Below are 26,509 nucleotides of genomic sequence, written 5' to 3' on the forward strand. Positions count from 1 at the left end.
GCATTCCCTCTCATTTTACTCATTCATCAGCTCCTCAAAGTATTCCTTCCATCTCCTCTGTACAGCCTCCTCACTTGTGAGCACCCTTCCATCTCTATCCTTAATAATTCTAACTTGCTGCACATCCTTCCTATCTCTATTCCTCTGCCTCAAAACGGGGCTGGTGTAGCCGGTTAACCAGTATGATCTTTCTGAAATGAGCTTTATGGGAACAACCTTTATTTTTGCCTGTGTATGTTTCTATGTAACACATTAATATAAGATTAAAACACTTATTTAATTATAAGTGAGTTATCTTTTGCTCCCTCTTTTGAATAAAGAACTGAAATTAATAAAGGTCAAAAAGCTTTGAATAACAAAGAATAAAAACATTTAAAAATCGTTCATTAGGGACCAACAAATGTTGACTTCCGGGTCTCCATGAGGGAAGCAGCATATAAATCATACAGAATGATGGTTTTTGAAATATATATATATATTTAAAATATATATATATATATATATATATATATATATATATATATATATATATATATATATATATATATATATATATATATATACTTTCTTTTGCTCGCTGCGTGTGCCTGTGCTTCTCCGTAGACCGTGCGAAGCGTAATGCAATCTAGGAGCAGTGAAATACAGCAGAGTAAAAGTATACATTTTATCTAGGAAATTTAGTGGAGTAAAAGTGAAAGTTAACATAAATTTAAATAGCGAAGTAAAGTACAGATACATGAAATTTCTACTTAAGTACAGTAACGACGTATTTGTACTCTGTTACATTACAACACTGGGTACCAGTACCTTATTTAACACAGATTGCATAAGGAAACACATTTGAGGCTGATACGATGGAATTTAAGAGAAATGAGTAAGTGAGTTCTATGCAGATACTTTAAGTGACTTTGCTAGAGATCAGTTTTCTAAAACTGAACAATCACGTCTTCAAAGCTTTTCCAGCAGAAGTGTAATATAAGCTGACTCCAGCGACATTATAGAACATAGTCTATAATATTAAATTATTCATGTGCAGTAACAAAATCATTGTATGACAATGTGTGTTTTCAGCATAATATTATCTAGCTAAATGATCATTACAAACATCCCTTAAATAACAAAATCCCTTATTGTGAAATATAAGTAATAAGTGTCCCAACTACACCACAATGCTAAAGCTGCAACTGCCATTTTCCCCATCCACCATGAGCAAGCAAACAGTTATTGAATCTTTGTGATGACTGTGTTACAAAACTTGGATTTAAAAAAAAATGGATAAATGGCCAGTGCCTTTGTTTACAAAACATGTAAAAACAGGGGTTTTTCATGTGACCATGTTTAAGTCAATATGTCATGCACTATACAGTCATATGATTCCCTGCTAACATATACAGACTGAACTCTGGTGTTTTTTTACAGAATGTATGGCTGTCACATTCTGACAGTCATAGTGGCCAAACCATGTAGGCTCCTTCAGGTGGTCAGGAGTATGAATAAGAGTTTTAACATCTGATATTCATTTTCACTGTGTATTGAGACCAAGTGTGCACCGAGCCTCTGACATTGTTTTCACTAATAGAGCTGAGACATCATAACATGTTCATTATCTGCAGTTGATATGCCCAAATAATCAAAGTACGAGGAAGCCTCCCTGGCACTGATAACATTTACCTCTTGTTTTAGATTTTTTTTTATTTATTTATTTTTATTAAATGTATACTACAGTGTTTGTGAACCCTTTAGAACTTTCTATATTTCTGCATAAATATGACCCAATAGCAGTCCAAAAGAAGTCCCAAAAGCAGGTAAAGTTAACCCAATTAACAGAACGGACAAACATAATATACTTGGCAATATATTTATTCAGGAAAATGTTCCATTATTATATATCTTTGAGAGGCAAATGTATGTGAACCTCTAGGTTTAGTACTTAATTTCAAGGTCAAATTCGAGTCCATCTGATTTCAGTAATGAATCAACAATCAGGTCTCCATGAGTGTCCTATTTTATTTAAATAAAATAGAGATATATCAAAGTCTGATGTTCATGAAAGGTGTTTGTGGAAGTGGATCATTGCAAAAACAATGGAGATTTGTGAGGACTTCAGAAAAAATGTTCTTTTTGTTCATCAGGATGGAAAAGGATAGAAAAGCTTCTCTTAAGAGTTTGTACTCAGTCATATAAGGGTTTACAGACATTCAAAATATAGACCAAGTAAATAGTATATATAGACCACAAATCTAAATTATTCATCCATTTGAAAATAAATATTTAATTCTCTTTCATGGACTATTACATTTTCCTAATATCACATTATCTGTATGTTTAATACCCATTCCTTCACGGATATGCTAATAAATGAGCCTTTCATAACATTTCTTATTTTTTATCAAGACATCAAATGTAAATACCTCACCTGAAGCCCAATATATTTTGGTGGCCTGATATGGATGCACCCAACCAAAATTTGCATCAATGTATTTCCATCTTCCCAGTCTCCCATCAGAATACATCTACCCTATCTCCAGTAGTATCCCTCTCCCCAGTCTCTCATCAGCCTACAGCTTTTGTTAAACCATGTTTTCCGTTATGTTGCCATACGCAAAGATGACATGAGCGACCAAGGTCCTCAATTCACATCCAGGGTGTGAGCCAGTGTAAGAAAAAAATGCGTAGTGTAAAAATAAGACGATGATGTTGAAGATCTTAATAAAGAACAAGAAGTTTATTCCAGCATAGCAATGACAAAATACATGGCGTACTTTGGGCTCGTCGGAGTCAGAAAGAACACGAACCCAGAGCAAATTCTGCTCAAACCTTATATACAGTTTTACCTTTTGGTAATTTAAATGAAGTTTCGCTTTGAATGTGTATTGAAGGTAAGAACTGAATGTCTCCCAAATGTCTGGGCTACACCTTGTTGTCTAGCTGATGTCTTTAAATGTTAATCATGGTCACGTACACCTTGTCTTGGTATTGTTCCAATTGCTAGCACCCAAGTGGTCACTTTAAATGGTAATCGCGGCCACGTAGACCTTGGCTTGGTATTGTTATCAACCAAGTGGTCACTTCAAATGGTAATCGCGGTCACATAGACCCTTTGTTCGTGGTGATCCCTAATGTCCTGCCGCCGTCCCCATATTTATAATTGAATCACATTTATAAGTTTAGAGTCCTAAACGTATTACCTTCTGATACTTCTTAGGAATGAGCTCTTTTTAGATGTGTACCTTGGAGTGGAATTTGGGTGATATTTCTGTAATTTCTTACACCAGCTTTATGCAGAAGCTAAATAAACAGACAATCTCCAACCTGAATCCAATGGTAGACAGAGGTTCCAGCATATTATCCTGGGCAGGTTCCTGTACAGGTTTCTGTGAATGTTCTGTGCTAACCACCTTAAGGATTGGGCCCAGTCCCTTCTTTTGGCCAAATATATTTAAAACTCTGCTTAATGATGAAAAACACTCCTTTTCTATAAAAAGATATAAATCTATTTTCTATAAATCTTTCTATACAGCGGTAGTAATATTAAGGACAATAAGTAGTAGTAGTAGCTGTTATTAAGTGTCCAAGTTCATGTGAGCTCCAAATTTAGTCTTAAAGTCAACAAGCAGATGGATAGGCACATCAGACGGACAGGACACGAAACATTTTGAGTTTTCACTAGGAAGTGCAACAGGAAGAGGGACAGGAATGTCATGACAAGTAAAATTGGTAGTCTGATAGTGTCAGTTTAGAAATTTGTTTGTTTCCTTTGTGGGCATTCACTGAAATGGACCTACAGAACCACTTAAATCTTATAATTCCTCATCTCCAAGATTTAATTTATTCAGTTTAGTATGTGTTTGTCTACTTGAAGATTTTACTGATTATTTCACTTCTATGTATGGATTTATCACCTTCTTGAATAAGAACACATGCAAAACAGCTCATTTAAACATATATTAACTCAGCCAGTTATGTGGGATTATAGTATAGTATATAAAATAGGACAAATATAGTTATAGAGCTTTAGTTACTATTAAACCTGGCCATTGATGATTGGTAAAAGACTAGGCAATGTTCAAACAATCACTGTAAATAATCATCCAATTTCTTTGTGCTTGTGAGCATTGTCTTCAGAAACAGGAATGGACAGGGGATGAACCTGATGTGATTACAGCTGTTGTAGCCTTCTATGTGTTGTGCACTGTGAGAAGCTTTTCTTCTAACCCCATTTGTAATGAATGGTTTTTTTGGGGGGTTATTGTAACCTTCTGTCAGCTGAGATCAGTCTGGCCATTTTCCTCTGACCACTTATAACAACTCGGTGTTTTTTTTTTTTTTTTTTAGAATTCCTAGAGATCAGCAGTTTCTGACATACTCAAACCAGCCCATCTGGCACCACACCAATTTCAAAGTCAATGTCATTGTGCAACAATTGGCTAACAATTGGACATGGTCATTGTGCTTAATGTTGTGACAATTGTTCAACAAGTCATTATGACAGCAGGACTGAGCCATCATGAAATAGCAGAAAGCAATATCTGCTTAGTCCTCATAGATCTAAGAAGAACTACTGTCAGGCAGAATTGGTGCAGGAATTGAGAATTTTAACTACATTGCCATGGATCCTCACTCAGGTATCATTCAATCCTGGTCCAAAAGTGTCATGAACCATGAATTATAACAATAATAAAAAAAAAAAAACTGCACTGCTTATGTGGACCAGCATGAAGTTGGCCCGCCACCCAATGTAAATGTAGAGGGCCAAGAAATAAAGGTAAAGAAAAAATAGACACCCCACAAAATAAAATTGTAGAGACAAACAGTTTTTGACATATACCTGATATTGTTCTGCGTATTGGACTCATTTATATAATGTTGGATGTACCTTTAATTGGTCATTATCCTTGCCTCCTGTAGAGGGCGTCTTGCGTTTCTGAGATAGAGAGGTTGCAGAGCTCAGGTCAGGTCAGAGTCCATTAAACATTGCAAGAGCTCACAGCACAAACTTGTCTCTGTTATTTCTCTGCAGGTGAGCAAAAATATGGTTTGTCAATCACTTAAAAATGAATATGAGTTATGAAAAATGAGTTATGATGTGGTTGTTATGCATGATAGTACCGAGAAATGCAATTACTTTGGTTTAAAAAAAAAGTTAAATTGTTAAATCCATGAACATATGTACAAAAAAAAAAAAAAACAGCAAAAGATAAGCTAAATGGACACAAAAGGAGTTCGTTGATGTGTTTAAAGAGTTTTCTATATGGATTGTGAGTTTGAAAATAATTATATGCGAGCTTAATGTGAATTTGGTTCAGAGCCAAAATGGCGGCGTGTGTGTTTGAGCTAGAGCCAAAATGGCGGCGGCCATGTGATAAATAGCATGAAACAAATTTAAAGGCGTGTTTAAAGCCTGGTTAATGAAAAGAAGTAATAGGCTTATGCTTTGTACATGACTATGAAAACTGTGAATATGTGAGTAAAGTAAATGGAAACAGTTGTGATTTAAATTACAATTTATGAACATTTATTTATATGATGCAGTGTATTGTTCACATTGATGACTTATTGAGTTACTGGTACAAATATGGACTCTTGAATACATCGTTGATTAGAAATGTATTTTCCTATTGTGTTATTTATGTTTTTTTCTGAAACTGAATCATGTTGACCTTATCTGAGATATAGAGGTTGCAGAGCTCAGGTCAGAGTTCATTAAACATTGCAAGAGCTCACAGCACAAACGTGTCTCTGTTATTTCTCTGCAGTGTTAGACATTCAACTTGCCCCTCTGGGTTTCTTTGGCCTAGAGTGGGTAACAATTTGGGGGCTCGTCCGGGATTAGCGCCACCTACTGTTTGGGTGCTAATCTAAAAAAAAAAAAAGAAGAACCACAGAAAAGCAGTTTCGGTCCAGATTGGTGAGCTGAACGAGCAGGTTCCAGTGATGGCAACCCTTCGAGAACTACGCTGGGATATTGAGAAACAGCTCCATTTGCTGGTTGGCGAGTTGAAACACCAGGTGCTGTACGGAGTAGCTGAATTCTGCCAGAAGGAGGGAGGAGAGGCGTTGCCAAGCGTGGCTGCTACAGAGGTGGACCTCTATGACTTCATCGTTGACTTTCTGCGTGGAGAGCATTTGCAGAGTCTGGAGGACGAAGGGATGTCCTGCTTGCTTACGCTCCGAGACCTCATCGATGAGCTGAATGCTCCAGAGAAAGAGTTACCTTCTGCTGTAGAAGAGGATCCAGAGACTGTTACAGCTAAATCACCTTCAGCATCGACACCGACTTCTGCAAAGGTTCAGGTAGAACGGATCATAAATATGTTGTCTCCTGTAAGAACTGAGAGTACTTTACCACAGCCTATTGTAACTGAACACGTGACAGGCTTGATTAAATTCTCAGATGTTGCTGCATATTTGCCACTTAGAGAGTTTAAAATTTATGGTGGACACATTTCTGATGCAAACTCTGATCTTAGTTACAGTAGCATCTGTAAACAAATTGATGAAGTTTTAGCAGAAAAAATTCACAGAATCTGAAATCATTAGAACTTTGTTTAAAGTAATTAAACCAGGTACATTTAAAGAGATGTTTATCACCAAGGACAGTCTTACCATAGCAGAGCTGAAACAGTTTCTTAGGGCTCATCTTAGAGACAAAAGCAGCACTGAATTGTTTCAAGAGTTAAGTAATGAAAAACAGCAGGACAAAGAATCACCTCAGCAATTTGTGTACAGGCTCATGGGTTTGAGACAGCGAGTTTTGTTTGCCTCACAGCAACTAGGAGCTGAGTTTCAGTATGATAAGTTATTGCAGAGTGTGTTCCTTCATTCACTGAATCAGGGGCTAAATGAACGTTATGCATATGTGAGGAGAGACATTAAGTCCGCTGTTGCCGCACAAACTATTACAGGTGATCAGATTCTTGAACTGGTAACCCAGTCAGTGAGCGAAGAGGCAGAGAGACAAAAACGCCTTGGTCCAATGAGTAAACCAAAAATCACTGTTGCTAGCGTTATACAGCAAAGTGATGCAGAGACAGGACCTACCTCACAGATGCAAGCAGAAGTTAAAGCTAACCGTGATGCCATACATGAACTGTCTGCTCTAATGTCCATTTTAACAAAAAACCTGGAGAAAGTTGTGTCCGTGGGAAGCAGTCCACAGCAGCCAACAGCTGCAGTAGCTGTAGTGAATACCAAGCCACAACCTAGACCCACAGCAAAGGGCAAATGTACACAATGTCAATCCATGGGTAATGATCACTGCACACACTGTTTCTATTGTGGCCAAGCTGGGCACAGGGCAGTGGGATGCATAATGAAAAGCAATCCAACGTTAAAAGAGTCGAGGTCACTGGGACAGGACCACCAGTGACTGGGATGCCCCTTGTGTCCCAACCCAAACGTGAAGGCTATCCAAGGTGATGTGTCAGCCTCCCAAAACCCTGTGAAGAAAGTGCAAAAAAATAAGGGGAGAAAAGTCGCACAGTTAATTGGTAGTCATTGTATGATTGCTTGTCATCTAAATGGGGTACAAGCACAGATGCTTTTGGATAGCGGAGCCCAAGTTAGCATTATTGGAAAAGAGTGGATGTAGCAAAACTTACCCAGAGTCCAAATTCAACCGCTGGAGACCTTATTAGCCGATAGACAGCTCAGTCACAGCAGCAAATGGAACAATGGTGCCCTTTGAGGGGTGGGTCGAAGTTCGGCTTGAGATAACCAGTCCTAGAAAAGCAGTTTCGGTCCAGATTGGTGAGCTGAACGAGCAGGTTCCAGTGATGGCAACCCTTCGATAACTACGCTGGGATATTGAGAAACAGCTCCCTTTGCTGGTTGGCGAGTTGAAACACCAGGTGCTGTACAGTCACAGCAGCAAATGGAACAATGGTGCCCTTTGAGGGGTGGGTCGAAGTTCGGCTTGAGATAACCAGTGCTAAGCATGGAAATATAACTATATACGTACCCATGTTAGTTAGTCAAGAGGGAGTAGATTGTCCACTGTTGGGTTTCAGTGTGACTGAAGAGATCATTCGAGAAAATGGTGATAATGGGGCAGAAGTCCATCTAACCGATCTGCTCTCAGAGGCTATGAACTTACAGAAAGGCAAGGCAGAGGCTTTGGTTTCCGCTGTTACTTTTGACACACCCTGGAAAGTTCTGACAAGTGTAGTAAAAACAGGAAAAGTAGGCATGACCATTCACCGTGGCCAAATCCTAAATATAAGATGCCGACTTAAGGCTCAGCCCAAAGGCAGTATGATGATGTTTGAGCCTTTTATCAGACACAGTGTCCCAGAGGGCTTAGAATTGTTCCCCACAGTTGTGAATGTCCCCCTGGGTGCCTCAAAAGTTGTAAGGGTACCTATTCAGAACCTTACCCGTCAAGACATTTACTTACCAGGCAGACTGCCATTAGGTACTGTCGAACCGATCATGGAAACTAAACCTGTACGTCTGGGGTCCGATGCCACAAGGTCTGAGAAGCAGGAATGTAAGGCCTTTTTGTGTGCCACTCAAACTTGCTCTAAGGACACCAATTGTCATGAGGAAAACCGCCTCACTCAGGAAACAGCAAACAGAAGGTGGCATCCACCAGTAGACCTTGACCATCTTAATGCACAGGAATGGGAATTAGTAGAACAGATGTTGTTTGAGGAATCGGATCTGTTTGCCTGTGACGAAGGAGACATTGGTTGCATCCCTGGTCTGCAACTGAAAATCAACCTTACAGATAATACACCAGTTCAAAAGTGTTACAATGCTATTCCAAAACCCCTTTATAGAGAAGTAAAGGATTATGTGCGTAATCTTTTGGATAAGGGACGGATAGCAAAATCATCATCTTCCTACTCTTCTCCTGTGGTTTGTGTAAGGAAGAAGGACAACAGCTTACGCTTGTGTGTCAACTTCCGGGACCTAACCCGCAAGACTGTACCCGATCGACATCCTCTGCCTAGGATTCAAGATCTTCTGGACAACCTTGGTGGCAACACTTGGTTCTCCATTTTAGGTCAGGGTAGCGCCTACCACCAAGGGTTTGTCAGTGAGGAGTCCAGACATGCCACGGCTTTTAGTACTCCATGGGGCTTATATGAATGGGTGCGTATCCTATTCGGCCTAACGAATGCCCCAGCAGCATTTCAGAGATGTATGGAGGGGGTGCTAGAGAGTATACGAGATGAATGTTGCACTCTGTACTTAGATGATGTCCTGTGCTTTTCAAAGACATTTAATGACCACTTGAAAAATCTGCGGATGGTCCTGCAACAAATGCGAAGACACGGAATCAAACTTCGCTCAAAGAAGTGCAAACTCTTCAAGAGACAAATTCGATACATTGGTTTTTTAGTGTCAGGAGAAGGAATTCAAATTGACCCCCAGGACCTGGAAGCAGTAAGGGCTCTGAAAAACAACCAACCACGAACAGTTGGAGATGTACGGACTTTGCTTGGCTTTTTCAGTTATTATCGTTCGTTTATCCAAGACTTCTCTTGCCTTACAAAGCCTCTGTTTGAACTGATCCAATGCTCACCAAAGGATAGCGTACATGGTGTAGCTTCCTCCTCTAGAAAGGAAAGAGTTAAAAGTAGAGCACAAGAGAAAGGACAACTACATTCTAGAACACCAGTTACCTGGACATCTGTACATCAGGATGTTGTGTCCAGATTCATTGACATCCTCACCAGTCCACCCATATTAGCATATCCAGATTTCGATTTGCCCTTTATCTTACACACTGATGCTTCAAATGAAGGCCTTGGAGCAGCACTTTATCAGCAACAGGGCAATCTACTTCGTGTCATTGGCTATGTATCCCGCACCCTAACCCCTGCAGAAAAGAACTATCATCTTCATTCTGGTAAACTGGAGTTCCTAGCACTCAATTGGTCTATTTGCGACAAGTTTACTACCTGTATTACTACCTGTAATACCACCTGTATTACTCACCAACCTTCACAGTTTACACAGCTAACAACCCGTTGACCTACGTCCTCAGCACGGCCCGTTGAACGCAGTGGGGCATCGCTGGGTGGGTGAATTAGCTGATTTCCATTTTGACATACGATACAGACCTGGAAAATCCAATGCTGATGCAGACACACTGTCACGGTATCCCCTAAAGCTTCAAAACCACATGGACGAGTATAACTTGACAATGACACCAGAAGCCATTGCCACAGTGTGGCAGGGAAGTAAAGCAGTCTTGAATGAAGATGTTCCATGGGTAGCAGCATTACAACTTCACACAGCTTGTGAATAACCTACCGTGACAGAAAGTGGTGTCCTGTGCATCACCCCTGAAAATATTCAGATCGCTCAACATGAAGATGTTGCAATTGCTGAAGTCATTGCATTAAAGGAAGAAGGAGTAATGTTAAATGAAAGTAAGAGACAGCAAGTAACAAAAGCAGCACGATGACTTCTATGAGTGGAGTAACCTGGAATTGGAAAATGGAATAGTGTATCGAAGGACAGGACAGTATAAGCAATTAGTTCTCCCTCAGAAGTTCAAAACTCTAGTGCTAAAGAAACTTCACAATGAGATGGCACATGTTGGGGTAGAAAAAGTACTCCAGTTAGCTCGAGAAAGGTTTTACTGGCCCTCAATGAAGCAAGAGATTGAGGATTATGTGACAACAAAATGTACTTGTATCAAACAAAAATACCCTCACGTTCATCAAAAAGCACCAATGGGCTCCATTTCATCGAGTGCACCATTCGAACTGGTGAGTGTGGATTACCTCCACCTAGAGCCAAGTAAGGGAGGATATGAGTACATTCTGGTTTTAGTAGACCATTTCACCAGGTTCGCACAGGCCTATCCCACGAAAAATAAGTCTGGTACAACTGGGGCTGAGAAAATCTTCCAAGACTTCATTCCCCGTTTTGGGTACCCCGAGAAACTTCACCACGACCAGGGGAAAGAATTTGGAAAATGGCCTGTTTCGGAGATTACAACAGCTCTCGGGAATCGCACACTCCTGTACCACTCCGTACCACCCTCAATGCAATCCCTTGGAAAGACTGAATTGAACACTCATTCAGATGTTGTGCACTTTAGAGGAGGAAAAGAAAAGTTAGTAGAAAGATCACCTACTTCACATAGTGCACGCCTATAACTGCACAAGGCACGAGGTGACAGGTTTTTCCCCATTTTTCCTGTTGTATGGTAGAATTCCACGGTTGCCAGTTGATTTACTGTTTAACCTAGGGCAGGGGTCGGCAACCCGCGGCTCCAGAGCCGCAAGTGGCTCTTTCATCCCTCTGCTGCGGCTCCCTGTAGATTTGAAAAATAAAATTTTAATTCAAATTTATTTTATTTTATTTTAGTTAGTTAGTTTAAAAAAAGTAATTCTAAATTCTAAGATTATGATGCTCTTGTAACAATAAAATAAACGGTGTTTAATTTTTGTCGCTCAAAATATGCGTCATAACTACCGAATTGTGAAATCCAACACAGAAGCAGACGCATTTTTGGTTTGCTGCAGCCGGCAAGTTAAAAATTTTGTGCAGGGCTGTCAGGTGTCACGCATTGAAAGTGATATTCACGCATTTGGGTGCGTGTTTCTCACGCCACACATCGTATTTCTCACGCAGAAAAACGTTTTGACTATTTATCATATATTTAATAAGCTGCAGCACCCAAAATGTATCAGTCCGCACCGCTGTCTGGAACCGCGCAGGAATCAAGCGCGTCTCCCCTGAAGTTATTAGTCGAGCTGACACTTATCAGCCAATCAAAAAAGAGGCTACATAATAGCCAATCAGAAAATAGCAATATCCGGGAAAGATTTAACCCAACAACCAATGAAAAAAATTGCAACACACTACAGTTTATTCATGATTAACTGTCATGATTCAGCTCGGACTTTGGCCACGTGCAGTTTTGTTTATGTTTCTCGTCACGTGTCTGCCCCGCCTTCGTCTGCTCCTTCCTGTCACCACACCTGCTCCTCATTGTGTCATGATTGTCTTGTGTATTTAATTGTGCCGCGTTGCCTTGTGCCGCGTTGCCTTGTGCAGCGCGGAATCTACTGTTGTCCTGTCTTGTCTTCAGTCTGTGTCATGTTTCGTGTTCCCTTTGTTATTAAACCCTGTTTTGTTTTGCTATCCTGCGACTGGGTCCGCTTCCTGCCCCGCATCATGACATCAACATTATCTCGCCACACTCAAAATTAGCAAATGTTCATCAACCATCACACAGATGGCACATTTAAACAACTAATTGCAAATAAACAAGATAAAAAGTACCTGTCATGCGAGACACAGAGGAGGAAGCCGGAGTGGAAGCAAACAGAGTTTATTGTGAAAACACGGAAGTAGAATAATCCGGTGGTGCGCGGAAAAGCGCGGCCCACAAAGATCCAGAGTAGCAAGGCAGTCTGTGTAATCCGGTGGTGCGCGGTGAAAGCGCGGCCCACAAATCCAGAGAGTAGGGGATGAAAGGCAGTCGGTGTACTAACCATGGGAGCGCGTGGGGGAAGCACGAAGCTGAACATGAACACAGGAGTGTCGAGAAATGTTCAGTGAAACCATGGATAATAACTGACGGTGAGTGGGAGTCGATTATATACACCACCCCCTCCTCCAGGGGCGGCACCGGACGCCCTGACCCTGCGACGAGGACGACCCCTAGCCCTGGGCGCTGGGCGGCGTGGGTGGGCAGCATGGAACTCCGCCAGCAGACTTGGGTCCAGCACGTCCCGCCGGGCCACCCATGACCGATCCTCCGAGCCGTAACCCTCCCAGTCTACCAGGTATTCGAGGCGACCCTCGCGCCTTCTGGAGTCCAGGACTTTCCGCACTGCGTAGACGCCAGACTGAGCCACGACTTCCGGCTGGACGGGCGCCACGGGGTCACCTGGAGGGCGAGAGACAGGCGAGACACAAGGTTTAAGCAGGGACACGTGAAAAGTGGGGTGTATGCGATACCTGGACGGCAGCTCCAGCCGGTATGAAACGTCGCTGATCTGCCTGGAGATCCTGAAAGGCCCAATGAACCTGGGGCTAAGCTTGCGGCTCGGCAGCTTCATCTTCAGGTCCTTAGTGGAGAGCCACACTCTATCCCCGGGGCGGTACCGAGGAGACTCTAGACGCCGAGCGTCAGCGTGCCGGCGGGTGTTGCGGAGCGCACGGCGCAGCTGGGTGTGTGCTGACTCCAAGTTCCGATGGCTCTCCCGGTACCAGGCATTCACTGATGGTACGTCGCTAGGCTCGTCCGACCGTGGGAATAGGGGCGGCTGGAACCCCAGCACGCATTGGAAAGGGGTGAGGCCTGTGGCGTCCTGGCGGAGTGAGTTCTGGGCATACTTTGCCCAGGGCAAGAAGCAAGCCCAATCCCCTTGATCCTGGCTGCAGTAAGTCCTTAAATACCGGCTCAGCTCCTGAATCTTACGTTCCGCCTGGCCGTTGGACTGCGGGTGGTACCCCGACGTCAGGTTGACCGACACCCCTAGGAGCTGGAAGAAAGCTCGCCAAACCCGAGACGTGAACTGGGGACCACGGTCCGAAACTATCTCCTCCGGGAGACCAAAGTTCCTGAAAACATGATGGAACAAGGCCTCGGCAGTTTCAAGGGCTGTGGGCAGGCCCTTCAGAGGCACCAAGCGGCAGGCCTTGGAGAAACGGTCCACCGCTACCAAGATGCATGTGTTACCTCCTGACCGCGGCAGGTCGGTCACGAAGTCTATCCCTAGGTGTGACCAGGGGCGCTGAGGTACGGGAAGCGGCATCAACTTGCCGACGGGCAGGTGGCATGGTACCTTTGCCATGGCACAGGTGGCGCACTCCTGGACATAACGGTTCACCTCCTCTGCCATCCTCGGCCACCAGTAACGCGCCTGAAGGAGCTGCACCGTCCTCTTCTCGCCCGGGTGTCCCGTACCTGGTCACTCGTGGACTGACTGGATTAATCCCCAACGGCAGGCATTGGGGACAAAGATACGTCCCTCGGGGCACCCTCCAGGGGCGGGCTCCTGGATGGAGGCAGCCCGAATCTCGCTGTCCACGTCCCAGACAATAGGCCCCACGACGATCAAAGGAGGAAGTATGGGGTCTGGATCGTTGGGTTCCTCAGGCTCGAAGACCCGGGACAGGGCGTCGGCCTTCCCGTTAGGCGCCCCCACACGGTAGGTGACGTGGAACTGGAACCGAGTGAAGAAAAGGGCCCAGCGAGCCTGCCTGGGATAGAGTATCCGGGCCTCCCGCAAGTACTGGAGATTCTTGTGGTCAGTGACCACGGTAAACTGGTGCTCCGCGCCCTCTAACCAGTGCCTCCACTCCTCCAGGGCAAGTTTTATTGCCAGTAACTCACGATTTCTGATGTCGTAGTTCTGTTCCGCCGCCGAGAGCTTGTGTGAGAAGAAGGCACATGGATGGAGCTGTGGTGGGGTGCCTGACCGCTGAGAGAGAGTGGCCCCCACTCCGGTCGAGGAGGCGTCTACCTCAACCACAAAAGGCTTCCGGGGGTCTGGATGACGTAACACGGGAGCGGAGCAGAAGCGCTGGCGGAGCACCTTGAATGCCCCCTGGGCCTCCTTGGTCCACTTCAGGGTCCGTGCCTTACCCCTGAGGAGAGAAGTGAGGGGGCGGTGATCTGGCTGTACCCCTGGATGAACCGCCGATAAAAGTTGGCGAAGCCCAGGAAGCGTTGGAGCTCCTTAATCGTCTCCGGGACGGGCCAGTTCCTCACTGCTCTAACCTTTCTCTCATCCATCTGTATTCCCTGTGCACTGATGATGTAGCCCAGAAACTGTACCTCCTCATGGTGGAACTCACACTTGGAGAGGTTGAGGTAGAGTTGTTGGGAACGAAGTGCCCCTAGGACCTCACATACGTGGGCCTGGTGTTCCTCTAGGGTCTTGGAGTATATCAGGATGTCATCGATGTACACCATGACGAACCTCTGAAGGTAGGGTCGGAGCACCTCGTTCATAAATCCCTGGAACACTGCTGGAGCGATGGAAAGGCCGTACGGCATGACTCGATATTGGTAGTGTCCGGAGGGCGTGATAAAGGCTGTCTTCCACTCATCTCCCCTCCTGATGCGCACCAGGTTATACGTGCTCCGGAGATCGAGCTTGGTGAACACGCGTGCCTCCCTTAGGGCCTCAAGAGCTGCTGGAACAAGCGGGAGAGGATAAGGGAGAGGAGAGATCTGAGCGTTCAACTGTCGGTAGTCTATGCAGGGACGCAGGCCTCCGTCCTTCTTCCCCACAAAGAAAAAGCTCGAAGCTGCCGGGGAGGATGACTTTGTGATGAACCCCTGCTTAAGAGCCTGCTGTACTTACTCCTCCATCGCTCGATGTTCTGGCGCGGAAAGGGGGTATATTCGGCCCTTGGGCAGCTTAGCCCCGGGAAGCAGGTCGATGCCGCAGTCACCAGGCCGGTGAGGGGGGAGACGAGTGGCCGCCTGAGGACAGAACACGTCCTTGAAGGCCTGGTATTCCTGGGGGATCTCTGCCTGCTTTGACGTCGTGGCTTCCTCTACCCTGGTGGCGCCTACCATAGCCTGGGGGACCCTTACGGGAAGCTGGGAGATGCAGTGCTCCAGGCAGTGGTTACTCCAACACAGGATGTCGCAAGGGTCCCAGGAGCATGCAGGTGCATGTTGGCTTAGCCAGGGCCTGCCCAGGATCACGCTGACGGTAGAATCTTCGAGCACCATGAACCGGATCTCCTCCCGGTGGAACAGACCCACCTGTAGAGTCACTACCGGCGCACAGTACTTGACCCAGCCCCGACCCAGTGGGCGTCCCTGGATGGTCTGGACGGCTAAGTCCTGGGAACCCCTCTCACGGGGGAGCCGCAGGCTGGTGAGGCAGGCCTGCGAGATGAAGTTCCCTGCCGAGCCGGAGTCCACCAGAGCATCCACGGAAAGAGAGAGAGCGGGAGTTAGAAGTGTCACTGAGAGTGTAGACAGAGTAGATATGTATCTCGGAAAATCTACTGTACTCACCGCTGCTCGGGCTGGGCGTGTGGGACATCTTGCAATGGAGTGACCTGGGTTACCACAATACAGGCATTTACCAGATGCCAGGCGGCTGTTCTTCTCTCTCCTGGACAGTCTCTGAGAGCCCAGCTGCATAGGTGCGGTGTCTGAGGCAGTAGGTTGACATGGGTTGGCACGCCGCCAGCCGCTGAGAAAGGCCAATGGACTTCTTAATGAAGTCCTCCAATCCAGTAGTGTCCTCAAATACCGCCATGGCTAATTTTATTTCTGGGGACAAACCCTGCCGATATACCCCCAGTAGCGCCGACTCGTTCCAGCCACTAGATGCCGCCAAGGTGCGGAAATGCAAGCTGTATGCAGTGATGTCATCAGTTCCCTGACGCAAGCTAAGCAGCTGGTCGGCTGTGGATAGGACCCCGGAAGCGGCGCTGAAAACCTCGACAAAGTGCGCAGTGAAATGGGCATACACATTTATCATCGGGCTGGCCAAGTCCCACAATGATTGAGCCCAAGCTAGCTCTCTCCCGGACAGGAGTGAGATGAGGAACGCTACCTTGGACCACTCGGACGGAAAGCGGACTGAAGGGGATCAGGACGAACAGCGATGGAGGGAAAGGCGGCTTGAAGCGCGGTGACGAGATCCCGTCGATGTACTAACCACGGGAGCGCGTGGGAGAAGCACGGAGCTGAACATGAACACGGGAGTGTCGAGAAATGTTCAGTGAAACCATGGATAATAACTGACGGTGAGTGGGAGTGAGAGAAAGGATTATATATGGTGGCTGAATAGAGTGAAATGAGAGTCAGGTGAGAGCAATCAGTAAGCAGGCGAGCCGCTCCGTGCGGGCGGGGCACGCACGGGAGCAGAGTCAGAGAGCTCCCTGACAGTACCTTTAACAGAGTAGAGTAGGGCATAATTAGTCACACACCCCCGGAAACACACTCTCTCATCCCTGTATTGGGAAACACGTGCGAACCAAGGCGCACATTAACTCAAACAAAACAAACACCATTTTCACAGAAAACATTACTACATTGGTGAATATTTTAGGATTAAACCTTGAGTCAGTGTTTTCATCACAAACAAAGGGTTTATCATCTCAAATGGCCTTTAAATAAACAAAAAAAATGAGAGAGTGAAATGACCTACCGCTTCCTTGCTCACTCGCGGTGCCTCTAAGCACGCGCTAAATATGAGCAGCATGCTTCCCAATGTGTCACACTAAAAATTACCCCACCTACAACAACGGTAGGAACCCCAAATAATGAAAATAAAATATAACAGCAAGTTTTGCTGAAGTTAGCTCAAAAATGAATAATATTAATACTATAACAGAACTTTTTTGACATTTTTTTTGTTACAACAGAACAAACGTGTCTCTGTTATTTCTCTGCAGTGTTAGACATTAAACTTGCCCCTCTGGGTTTCTTTGGCCTAGAGCAGGTAACACAAACCGTCAGCAAAATAGTCTTGTTTGTTTGTGCTCCGTTTGTGCTGGTTTGTGCTGCTAAAAGTTTCGTTTGTGCTGTTTCGGTTTATTAAATATTAAACATTTTATTAGGTGGTTATTCTAAGGTCACTCAGCCCCCCACATGCTCCAAATTCAACAAAAACGGTCTCGTTCATTTGTGCTCCGTTTGTACTGGTTTGTGTCAGTGTTTTAATTAAATTAATAAAAAAAAAAATAAGACATTTATGTTGTTAAAACATTTCAGTTTCAAATGCTGTTCCTTTTACCTTTCTAATCTTTCTATTTTAAAAAAAATCTTAATTGAGCACAAATTATAATTGATATTTAAGCATCAAATCATGGTATCAGAATGATTTGTGAAAGATCATGTGACACTGAAGACTGGAGTAATGATGCTGAAAATGCTTTAATCACAGGAATAAATGACACTTTGTATTCACATAGAAAACAGTTTTAACATTGCTATACTATTACACTGTTTTATTGTATTTATGATCTAATAAATTCAGCTTTGATCACAGGAAATTACACTACTTTATATTCAGAGAACAAATTTCACAACATTTCTGTTTTTACTATATTTTTGATGTATGTACTGCACATACAGCTTAAGAGACTTTGAACAATCTTAATGTTTTCAAAATTCTGACTGGTACTGTATATGTTTATATGCTTGGTGCATGTATTTATGACAGTGTTACTATTACTACCGTTTTTAACATAAGAATATAGAGTACCAAGTAAAAACGCTGACCTTGGACTTTATGTGACATTCCACACATCGCTGTGTCCGTTAAAAGCTGAAAACGCACGGTAAATAGATAACAGTTTAGTGAATGCGACTATTTAATGTGATTTGGTTTGCCGTATGGATCTTATCATGACTTGGCTGAGTGACCTTAGAATGACCACCTAATAAAATGTTTAATATTTAATAAACCAAAACAGCACAAACAAAACTTTTAGCAGCACAAACCAGCACGAATGAGACTTTTTTGGAGCATGTGGGGGGGCTGATGATGTCATCGGCCAATAATTCAGTGTTTACTATTATAAAAACAAAAACAGCACAAACAAAACTTTTAGCAGCACAAACCAGCACAAACGAATGAGACTATTTTGGAGCATGTGGGGGGGCTGATGATGTCATCGGCCAATAATTCAGTGTTTAATATTATAAAAACAAAAACAGCACAAACAAAACTTTTAGCAGCACAAACCAGCACAAAGCACAAATGCATGAGACTATTTTGGTTAAATTGGAGCAGGTGGGGGGGTCTTTCTCATGTCTTTCTCAAGTCTTTCTCATGTCTCTGTCGTAACTCAGAGCCGGTCTCCAAGCCGACACATCACAGGGTGACCTCTTCTCTTAGACCTTTTGGTTACTAAAAACTGGTTGACTTAACTGTTAACTCTATAATTACTACAAAAAATACTGAGAAAACCCCTCAGACCTGGATGAGAATGAGCAAACTTCTTTATTGTGGTCAATCAGCCAACAAATTATAAGAGAAATAATATAAAATTATAAAAGTAACAAAGTTGCCAAATTAAAAGTAACAAATGAAAATCCCCCAAAACAGCATGTCATGCAAAATCAATCAAGAAAAACAAGAACTCTCGCAACGTTCTTGCAAAAATAAAAAAAACATACACAGACACCACACACGCACACACATCACACACGCGCGCACACACACGCGCAGAGACACAGACACACAAACAGGCATGCGCGGGGCTGCCTCCTTCATCTGGCCAGAAGAATTTGACACACACACCTTCGCCCACGGACACGCGCATGCGCCCGCACACGCACCCATGCGCACACACATCTTCGCCCCCGAGCCCCACATATCTTCTCAATATATACCCTGGCGCTCCTAGCCTCCTCTTTGGTTCCAAGTATTTCTTGGAGTCCCACGGTGCCATATCTTATTTACCGGAATCACCTCCTATGTTTTCTAAATACACTGACCTAATTTCCCCTTATTTCCCATCACCTTTCACCCATATGCCCATTTATGGATTTTCCTCCCTTTCATGACCTCAGACTAAACACCTGGGCCTTCTTCAGTCTGCACAACAAGTTTATGAGCTAAGGTCTGGGCACCACATGCCCATTTATGGATTTTCCTCCCCTTAGTTCTCAGGGCCTAGGTCTGTGAACCAATGTCTTTTTCATTCTACATAACAAGTTTGTATTTGTTATTACAAATGTGCTCAGACTGACTAGGCCTGACAGCCCCGAATCTGGTTATAAGAAACATCTTTGGCCTACAACATCGCCTACATATGTCTTATGCAAAGCCTAATACTTTACTTTGGTTATAGTATTGTAAGGAATAATATTTTAATTATTTCTACTAAGATATTTTACAACATCTCCACCTGTCCGTATAATCTATAATAATAAAAAAAAACAGGTCAACCATCAGGTGTGAACCCTATACTCCAGTTTATCATTTATATAATTATTTATATAAGTCTATTTGCTCTGTAGCCCTCGGTGGACTGAATGATGTGTGTGCGTGTGTGTGTGTGTGTGTGTGTGTGTGTGTGTGTGTGTGTGTGTGTGTGTGTGTGTGTGTATATATATATGTATAATTTTTTTTTTCTCTCATCCAAAAGTAAAAGTAATTCCAATTCACTACTTTTCATTTTTTTTATCTTTTTTCTATAATAACCGTATTCAGTCCACCAAGGGCTACAGAGCAAATAGACTTATATAAATAATGATATAAAATAGGTTGCCCAAATAGATAAAATAAATTAAAAAAATAAATAAATTAAAAGTATCCCCAGTGATAGCACAGTCTAATATAGTCTAGGTTTATCCTTTGGCAAATTAATTTTAGTCAGCTACTGTATGTGAATAATATTTGTGTCTTGCTAATGTTACAACTTTCTTAGAAATAGCAAATAAGCTATGAAATTGGAAAGTTATGTATTTGAATACCAGGACCACGTCTGGGCCCATAACCCTCAGCTGTATAAAATGAGAGAAATGTAAGTCACTCTGAATAAAGCATCTGCCTAATGCCATGAATGATTTCAGTATATGCAAAGCTTTACAGTTAGCTTTACTATATTCTAGTAAGTGCTTAGCGTTATTATATTGTATTGTGTCCTGTTTTGACTACTTTTCCCCCTTTTCCTGCCCTTCTAAACTGGATCCTTCTGTCTGATTTTTTTACACTACACTATGCCTTTTGACCATTCTCTAGACTCTATTGTTGAAATTTAACTAATGTTATGTTGGTGTTGAACTTGGACTCTTTGACTTTATCCAATAAACTCTTCACACATGGACCCTTATTCTGAGTCTGAGCCCTGTTCATTACAAAAAAATATGTATAGTATTTGATTCAAATTTCGGTCTATTCAGTACTAGTCAGTGTTATTTTTGGTTGTCGTTGATTGTTAATGCAGAGCTCAAAAGCAGGGTTCAACATAGTTTTCTAATAATCATGGTTACTAATTCAACAAAAAAAACATGCAACAACAATGTTTAACCATGTAATTAAAAAAGTTAATATATATGGTGTTAAATTTATATAGATATTGATATAAATTCAATAGATATTAATTTACCCATTCATGTTTAATTCAATTTTATTGTTTTATTATTTTTAACTATAAACATTAGGCTAGAATTTAATTCCTAAATTTTACAATTAATATATTGGTGTAACTTATATTCTTTCTCTCAGACCTTGCCACTGTACATTTAAAAAAAAACAACAACACAGCTCTGATTGTGAAGGAGGTGATGCTACTTTGCTTTACAGGGGTTGGAGAAACACTATAAAGAAGTTCTAAATGTGTCGTGTGCTGATTTCCACACAATGGGATTAAAACCCATCACCTTCTTTCGTCAGGTATAATATTCTGTATTCAGAGGGTCAAAGTTCATGATGATATAAACAATCCTCTTTATAGACATCCATCTCTTTAATCATTCTTGTCTATGAGGTTAAAAATAAACTGTATAGGACTAACCTGCTTAAACACTGACAATGGATAAGGGTATTTACAGGACATGTACATCACTGTGACTTTCTTGGTTGTTTTATAAAACTTGTCTTTGGGGATTGTGGTGCAGGTCCTGGCCACTTGTTTCTACCCCTCCCTCCTAAATGATGAGAGTTTACCCTTGGATGCCAGACAGAGAGCAGAAAGGATTCTGAGAAATTGTGATGGAGGGAGCATAGGTGACCTGTTTAAATAAATTCTCATTATTTCATTATGACAGTGCCTGAGAACTAAAACCATTAAAAGTAATTTTTTCATATTACTGGTATGTGTACTAATAACTATAACTATTGTAATTACAACTTATGTGATAAAGACATTATTAGTATTAATATTAATAATATGTGTCTTTTTTATATAAACAGGATCATACACTCCTATAAGTGGGATTAAAGAAATCCAGGCCTCCATATGTAAATATATCACCAAACGCGATGGTGTTATTCCTGATCCTGACAACATCTACATCACAAGCGGATCCCAGATGTCCCTCATAGTGAGAAAAACCAAAACAATAAGTACACTGGATAATAAAGAAACATTATAGTAATATATGTCTTTATAGATGGTACTGAAGCTGCTGATTCAGAGTGAGGGTTCTCTGAAGACTGGGGTTCTTACTCCTGTACCGTCTCACTCCGCCTTTAACATGGCAGTGGCTGCTCAGGGGGGACTTGTGGTGCCTTACTACCTGTGTGAGGAACAGGGATGGGCAGTGCAGATTGAAGAAATTTGCAGAGCCCTGCACATGGCCAGGGGGAGATGCAACCCGACTGTGTTATACGTCATCAATCCAGGAAGTCCAACAGGTAAAGGAAATATTGCTGCTACTGGCAGATTTGTGTGTGCATATACATTAAGGTATAGCTGGTATATTTACAGTACATCAATTAAAGCGGTTACTGAAGAACAAGGGCATTTCAACCTGATGTTAGAGAATTAATAAGAACGGCTGCTATAAGTGAGCAGGAAGGACTAAGCCCTCTTTTGTTTCAAACATTGAAATATCAATAGTTTCATCAAATGTCAAGAAAATATTTGAAATTTATGTGGAACCAAGACTAACACCACCACAAATGGCCTAAAACACATTGTGTCTGTGGCTGATTTATTTCTAGCCCAGACCGTACATTCATGCAGCCTATCAGTGACAGTCATGTTATATGATTACACACTCCCTAGATTAGATTGTTGTTGTTTTTTGGCTGATATCTTTCAGTTAAAGGGACTTAAGGACACGTCAACTATAGAATCACTGCACCACTAAAAATTTTACTGTATGATTTCAGGGTTCAAGAGTACAAAATGAAAATTGTCAGGAGGTGCAAAATAAATATAAAGCACCCAGAAACAAACTTCACCTGTTTTTATGTTTAACATAACTGTATCATATTCATCAATGTGTAAAGCTCTTTTTAAGTATAGTTACATGAATGTTTCACCAGGTCACGTGCAAAGTAAGGATTCGATTGCTGAAGTGATTCGCTTTGCTGCAGAAGAAAAGCTCTTCTTAATGGTAGATGAGGTAGCAGTCTTTCATTAAAATAAATAAAATTCTTAAATACACATTTCACACATTTTTTATCCGACATTTAATACTACTATCGACTAAACCGAACTAAATCCAATTATTCATTCTAAATTCTGCATTTTTTCTTCTTTTTTATTTTGTCACAACAGGTACATCAGGACAATGTGTATGGGAAAGGAATTGAGTTTTATTCATATAGGAGAGTGCTTTCTGAAATAGGGCTCCCATACTCCAGCAGCGTGGAGCTTGCCTCTTTTAACTCCGTCTCCAAGAGTGTCATGGGAGAGTATGTTTTCATGTGTGGTGTTTTATTTTTTTTTTATAGCTACTAAATGGCAAAAGGTATGAACACACCTGATAAATCACACCAATATGTCCCTGTCGGACATTTCATGTTTTCAAGCTTTCCATTAGATTTTGGAGCGTGTCTGTGGGGCTTTGTGCTCTTTCAGCTACGATAAGTCAGACACTTACATTAGATTAGAAGGTCTGGGATGTAATCAGCATTCTAGTTCATCCCAAAGGTGTTCAGTGAGATTGTGACAGAGTCAGGGCTCTGTGCTGGACACTTGGGTTCTTCTACTCCAACCTTAACACACCATGTCTCCATGGAGCTCACTTTGTGTACAGACATATTGTCAAAGGTGTTTGGGTCTCTTAGTTCCAGTGAAGAGAAATTGCAATGTTGCTGCACACAAAGGTTTTTCATACAATTGTATGCTTTTATTTTAACTCTTTGTGGAAGATCCACATATGATAGTGATAAACAGGTGTACAGATATTTTTGGCCAGGTTTTATGAATTCTATACCTATGATCTATACCTCATTCATACAGTTCACCTCATTCAACAATAACCAGTCATGAATTAAACAGCAGTATAAACTGCAGTATTAAACTTATAAAAGTGTATTGATATGTTACTGAAATACATCCAATTTACATTTAAACTCATTTACTAAATGGTCACAGTAGCTCACAGTAGATGTGTAATAATGTTGAGAAATATCAGCAACTGACATCTACTCTTCTGCAACCCCACTGTGTGGTCAGGTGTGGTCTGCGTGGAGGCTATTTGGAGTTTGTGAACCTTGACCCTTTAGTGATTCCACACATCTACACATTCTTCTGCACAATTCCTTGTGGACCGTTGAGTGGACAAATCGCTTTGGATGTGATGATTGACCCTCCACAACCCACCCAGCCTTCATATGAACTCTACACTCAAGTGGGACATGTTACAGTGCAATCATTTTATTTCATTACATTTTTTTACCCATTACAAACATTGTTAAATGTAAATTCTTGTCATTGTAAACTTGACTTTCTCAGGAGATTCAGTTCATTAGGCGCACAATAAGCAACAATGCCCAGAAGACATTGGACGTTCTCAGTTGCCTACCTGGGATCAGCTGTCAGCCAGTGAATGGAGGAAATTTTGCCTTCCCACGTCTGCACTTGTCCCAGTCTGCAATAAAACATGCCAAGGTCAGTCAAACAAAAGTGCTAAACCTGCTCAAGCTTTCATATACCATTAGCTAATAAAACATATCGTATTTCTTCTAACAGCTTAGAGTTCATGCATTAAAACCAGGTTTGTTAAAAAATTGCTTCCTTGCACCAACATGTTCAGGTGACATTTCTTATTTATTTATACATTATAGACATTATTCTAGACAATTCAGAACTATATAAAAGGCTAAATAGCCCCTATGCTAATGGCACAAGAACATAAAGGACTTTCTAGTTCGTGCTTAATTAAAAAAATAAATAAGTAAATAAATAAATAATTATATATATATATATATATATATATATATATATATATATATATATATATATATATATATATATATATTTTAATACAAACTTCCTTTCAGTATAAAAGTTGGGTGATAAACAGTTGTACTGAACATCACAGTATAAAAATAATATAACAGTTAAAAGTTAGTTGCAAGTTCCTGTGATTATCAGAAAAATTCAGATTTTTGTTGCAAATGTAACTTATTTTGTGGAATAGCGTGACAGGAGTATGTTTATGGTACATCATATACAGGAGTCATTGTCCTGTGTACTGTAATAACTGCCACCACTTGGCTATTATCCTGTTACATGCTCAGTGTATGAACTGCATTTATGTGCATAGGAGAAGCAGCTGGAGCCGGACTTGCTGTACTGTTTGCATTTGTTGGAGGATGAAGGCTTGCGTGTAGGAGCTGGATGTGAACACGGACAAAAAGATGGAACATATCACATCAGGTTCTCTTAATGCCTTCATTTATATATATATATATATATATATATATATATATATATATATATATATATATGTGTTTGGACACACCTTCCAAAAGTTTGCACACACCACCTCTTCAACAGGACAATGACCCCAAACACACCTCCAGGCTGTGTAAGGGCTATTTGACCATGAAGGAGAGTGATGGGGTGCTGCGCCGGATGACCTGGCCTCCAGTCACCGGACCTGAACCCAATCGAGATGGTTTGGGGTGAGCTGGACCGCAGAGTGAAGGCACACTTTGTTATGTATATAATCTCTTTGAATGAGAAGGTGTGTCCAAACTTTTGGTCTGTACTGTGTGTGTGTGTATATATATATATATATATATATATATATATATATATATATATATATATATATAAAATAATAATAATAATAATAATAATTAAGCACTCATAGCTTCTATTAGTGGTTTTGGTTACTTTATTTTTAAACAGATTAGCAGGTTTTGAAGAGGCTCTATATTGGTTTGATGTTAGCATGCTAAATTGTGCCCAGTGTCGTTTCTGTTGACCTTAACAATGTGTGCTTATTATGCACTGTCCTAGCACTCAGTCTTGTTTCATAGCTTAACTGAACATCTGCATTCTCTGTTCTCTGAAGGATTTGCCTGGCGGTCCCGGAGGAGATCATGAAAGCCGTGCTACAGAGGCTGAAAAGTTTCCACCTCCGCTTCATCAAAGAGTTTCCCTTATCATGAGAATAATATTCTTATTAATTACAGAGTAGATGACTAAAAGTCCAAAAGTTAAGTCAATATTATTGTACACATTTAGAGCCCTGAAATATGCACATGACCGGGTTGCCAGATTTTTCTTGAATTTAGGGTCAGACACTGCTCTGGCTTACTCAAATTCCAACTGCATGTGCAAGCTCATACGACTTCTGAATAGCAATCAGGTCTGTAATTACGTCTGAGATTTGTATACGGATTAAATCCTCGACTCTGAATACGGCCATCGGTTCCTAGCCTTTGAACAGTAGCCTTAGTGAGAAAATTCACTGCCAGGTTTTACTGTTTTACACACGTTACATTTTAGTGTAGCATTAACTATAATTAATGTAATAAATCACTTTATATATGCTAATGATCACTCTTCAATCAGAGAAGACTGTAATTATTTTAAATTAAATGTAATTATATTAAATTGAATTACAAATCTAAGAAACAAACAAAACTGGAAAGTAAATAAAAAATTCTTTGACAGCCAAGTGTGCCTGCTTACA

At 41.7% G+C, this 26,509-nt stretch overlaps 1 protein-coding gene across 2 annotated transcripts; it reads left to right on the forward strand.

The window, feature by feature from the left end:
• Positions 1-5,712: 5,712 nt before the first annotated feature.
• Positions 5,713-26,494, forward strand: LOC113662250 (alanine aminotransferase 1). 2 transcript variants are annotated; one of them, XM_047800311.1, is made up of 11 exons: positions 5,713-6,294; positions 21,210-21,299; positions 21,524-21,632; positions 21,819-21,949; positions 22,019-22,262; positions 22,899-22,978; positions 23,134-23,270; positions 24,037-24,211; positions 24,316-24,471; positions 25,130-25,242; positions 25,886-26,494. In XM_047800311.1, the coding sequence occupies exons 1-11, from the start codon at positions 5,935-5,937 to the stop codon at positions 25,980-25,982; spliced, it is 1,692 nt and encodes a 563-aa protein (XP_047656267.1). In that variant the 5' UTR covers positions 5,713-5,934; the 3' UTR covers positions 25,983-26,494. The 2 variants fall into 2 exon arrangements, with proteins under 2 accessions (XP_047656267.1, XP_047656302.1); XM_047800346.1 differs by lacking the exon at positions 21,210-21,299 and having other exon boundaries at positions 5,920-6,294.
• The last annotated feature ends 15 nt before the right edge of the window (positions 26,495-26,509 follow it).

This window comes from Tachysurus fulvidraco, chromosome 1, assembly GCF_022655615.1.
Source record: "Tachysurus fulvidraco isolate hzauxx_2018 chromosome 1, HZAU_PFXX_2.0, whole genome shotgun sequence".
In the NCBI taxonomy this organism is placed as follows: domain Eukaryota; kingdom Metazoa; phylum Chordata; class Actinopteri; order Siluriformes; family Bagridae; genus Tachysurus; species Tachysurus fulvidraco.

Bases quoted from the DNA above. Each gene is read 5' to 3' on its own strand.
- LOC113662250 (XM_047800311.1), top strand. From the start codon at position 5,935: ATGGCAACCCTTCGAGAACTACGCTGGGATATTGAGAAACAGCTCCAT. The intron at 23,271-24,036 runs GTATGTTTTCAT...CTGTGTGGTCAG, and splicing joins TCCAAGAGTGTCATGGGAGA to GTGTGGTCTGCGTGGAGGCT. The intron at 24,212-24,315 runs GTGGGACATGTT...TGACTTTCTCAG, and splicing joins CATATGAACTCTACACTCAA to GAGATTCAGTTCATTAGGCG.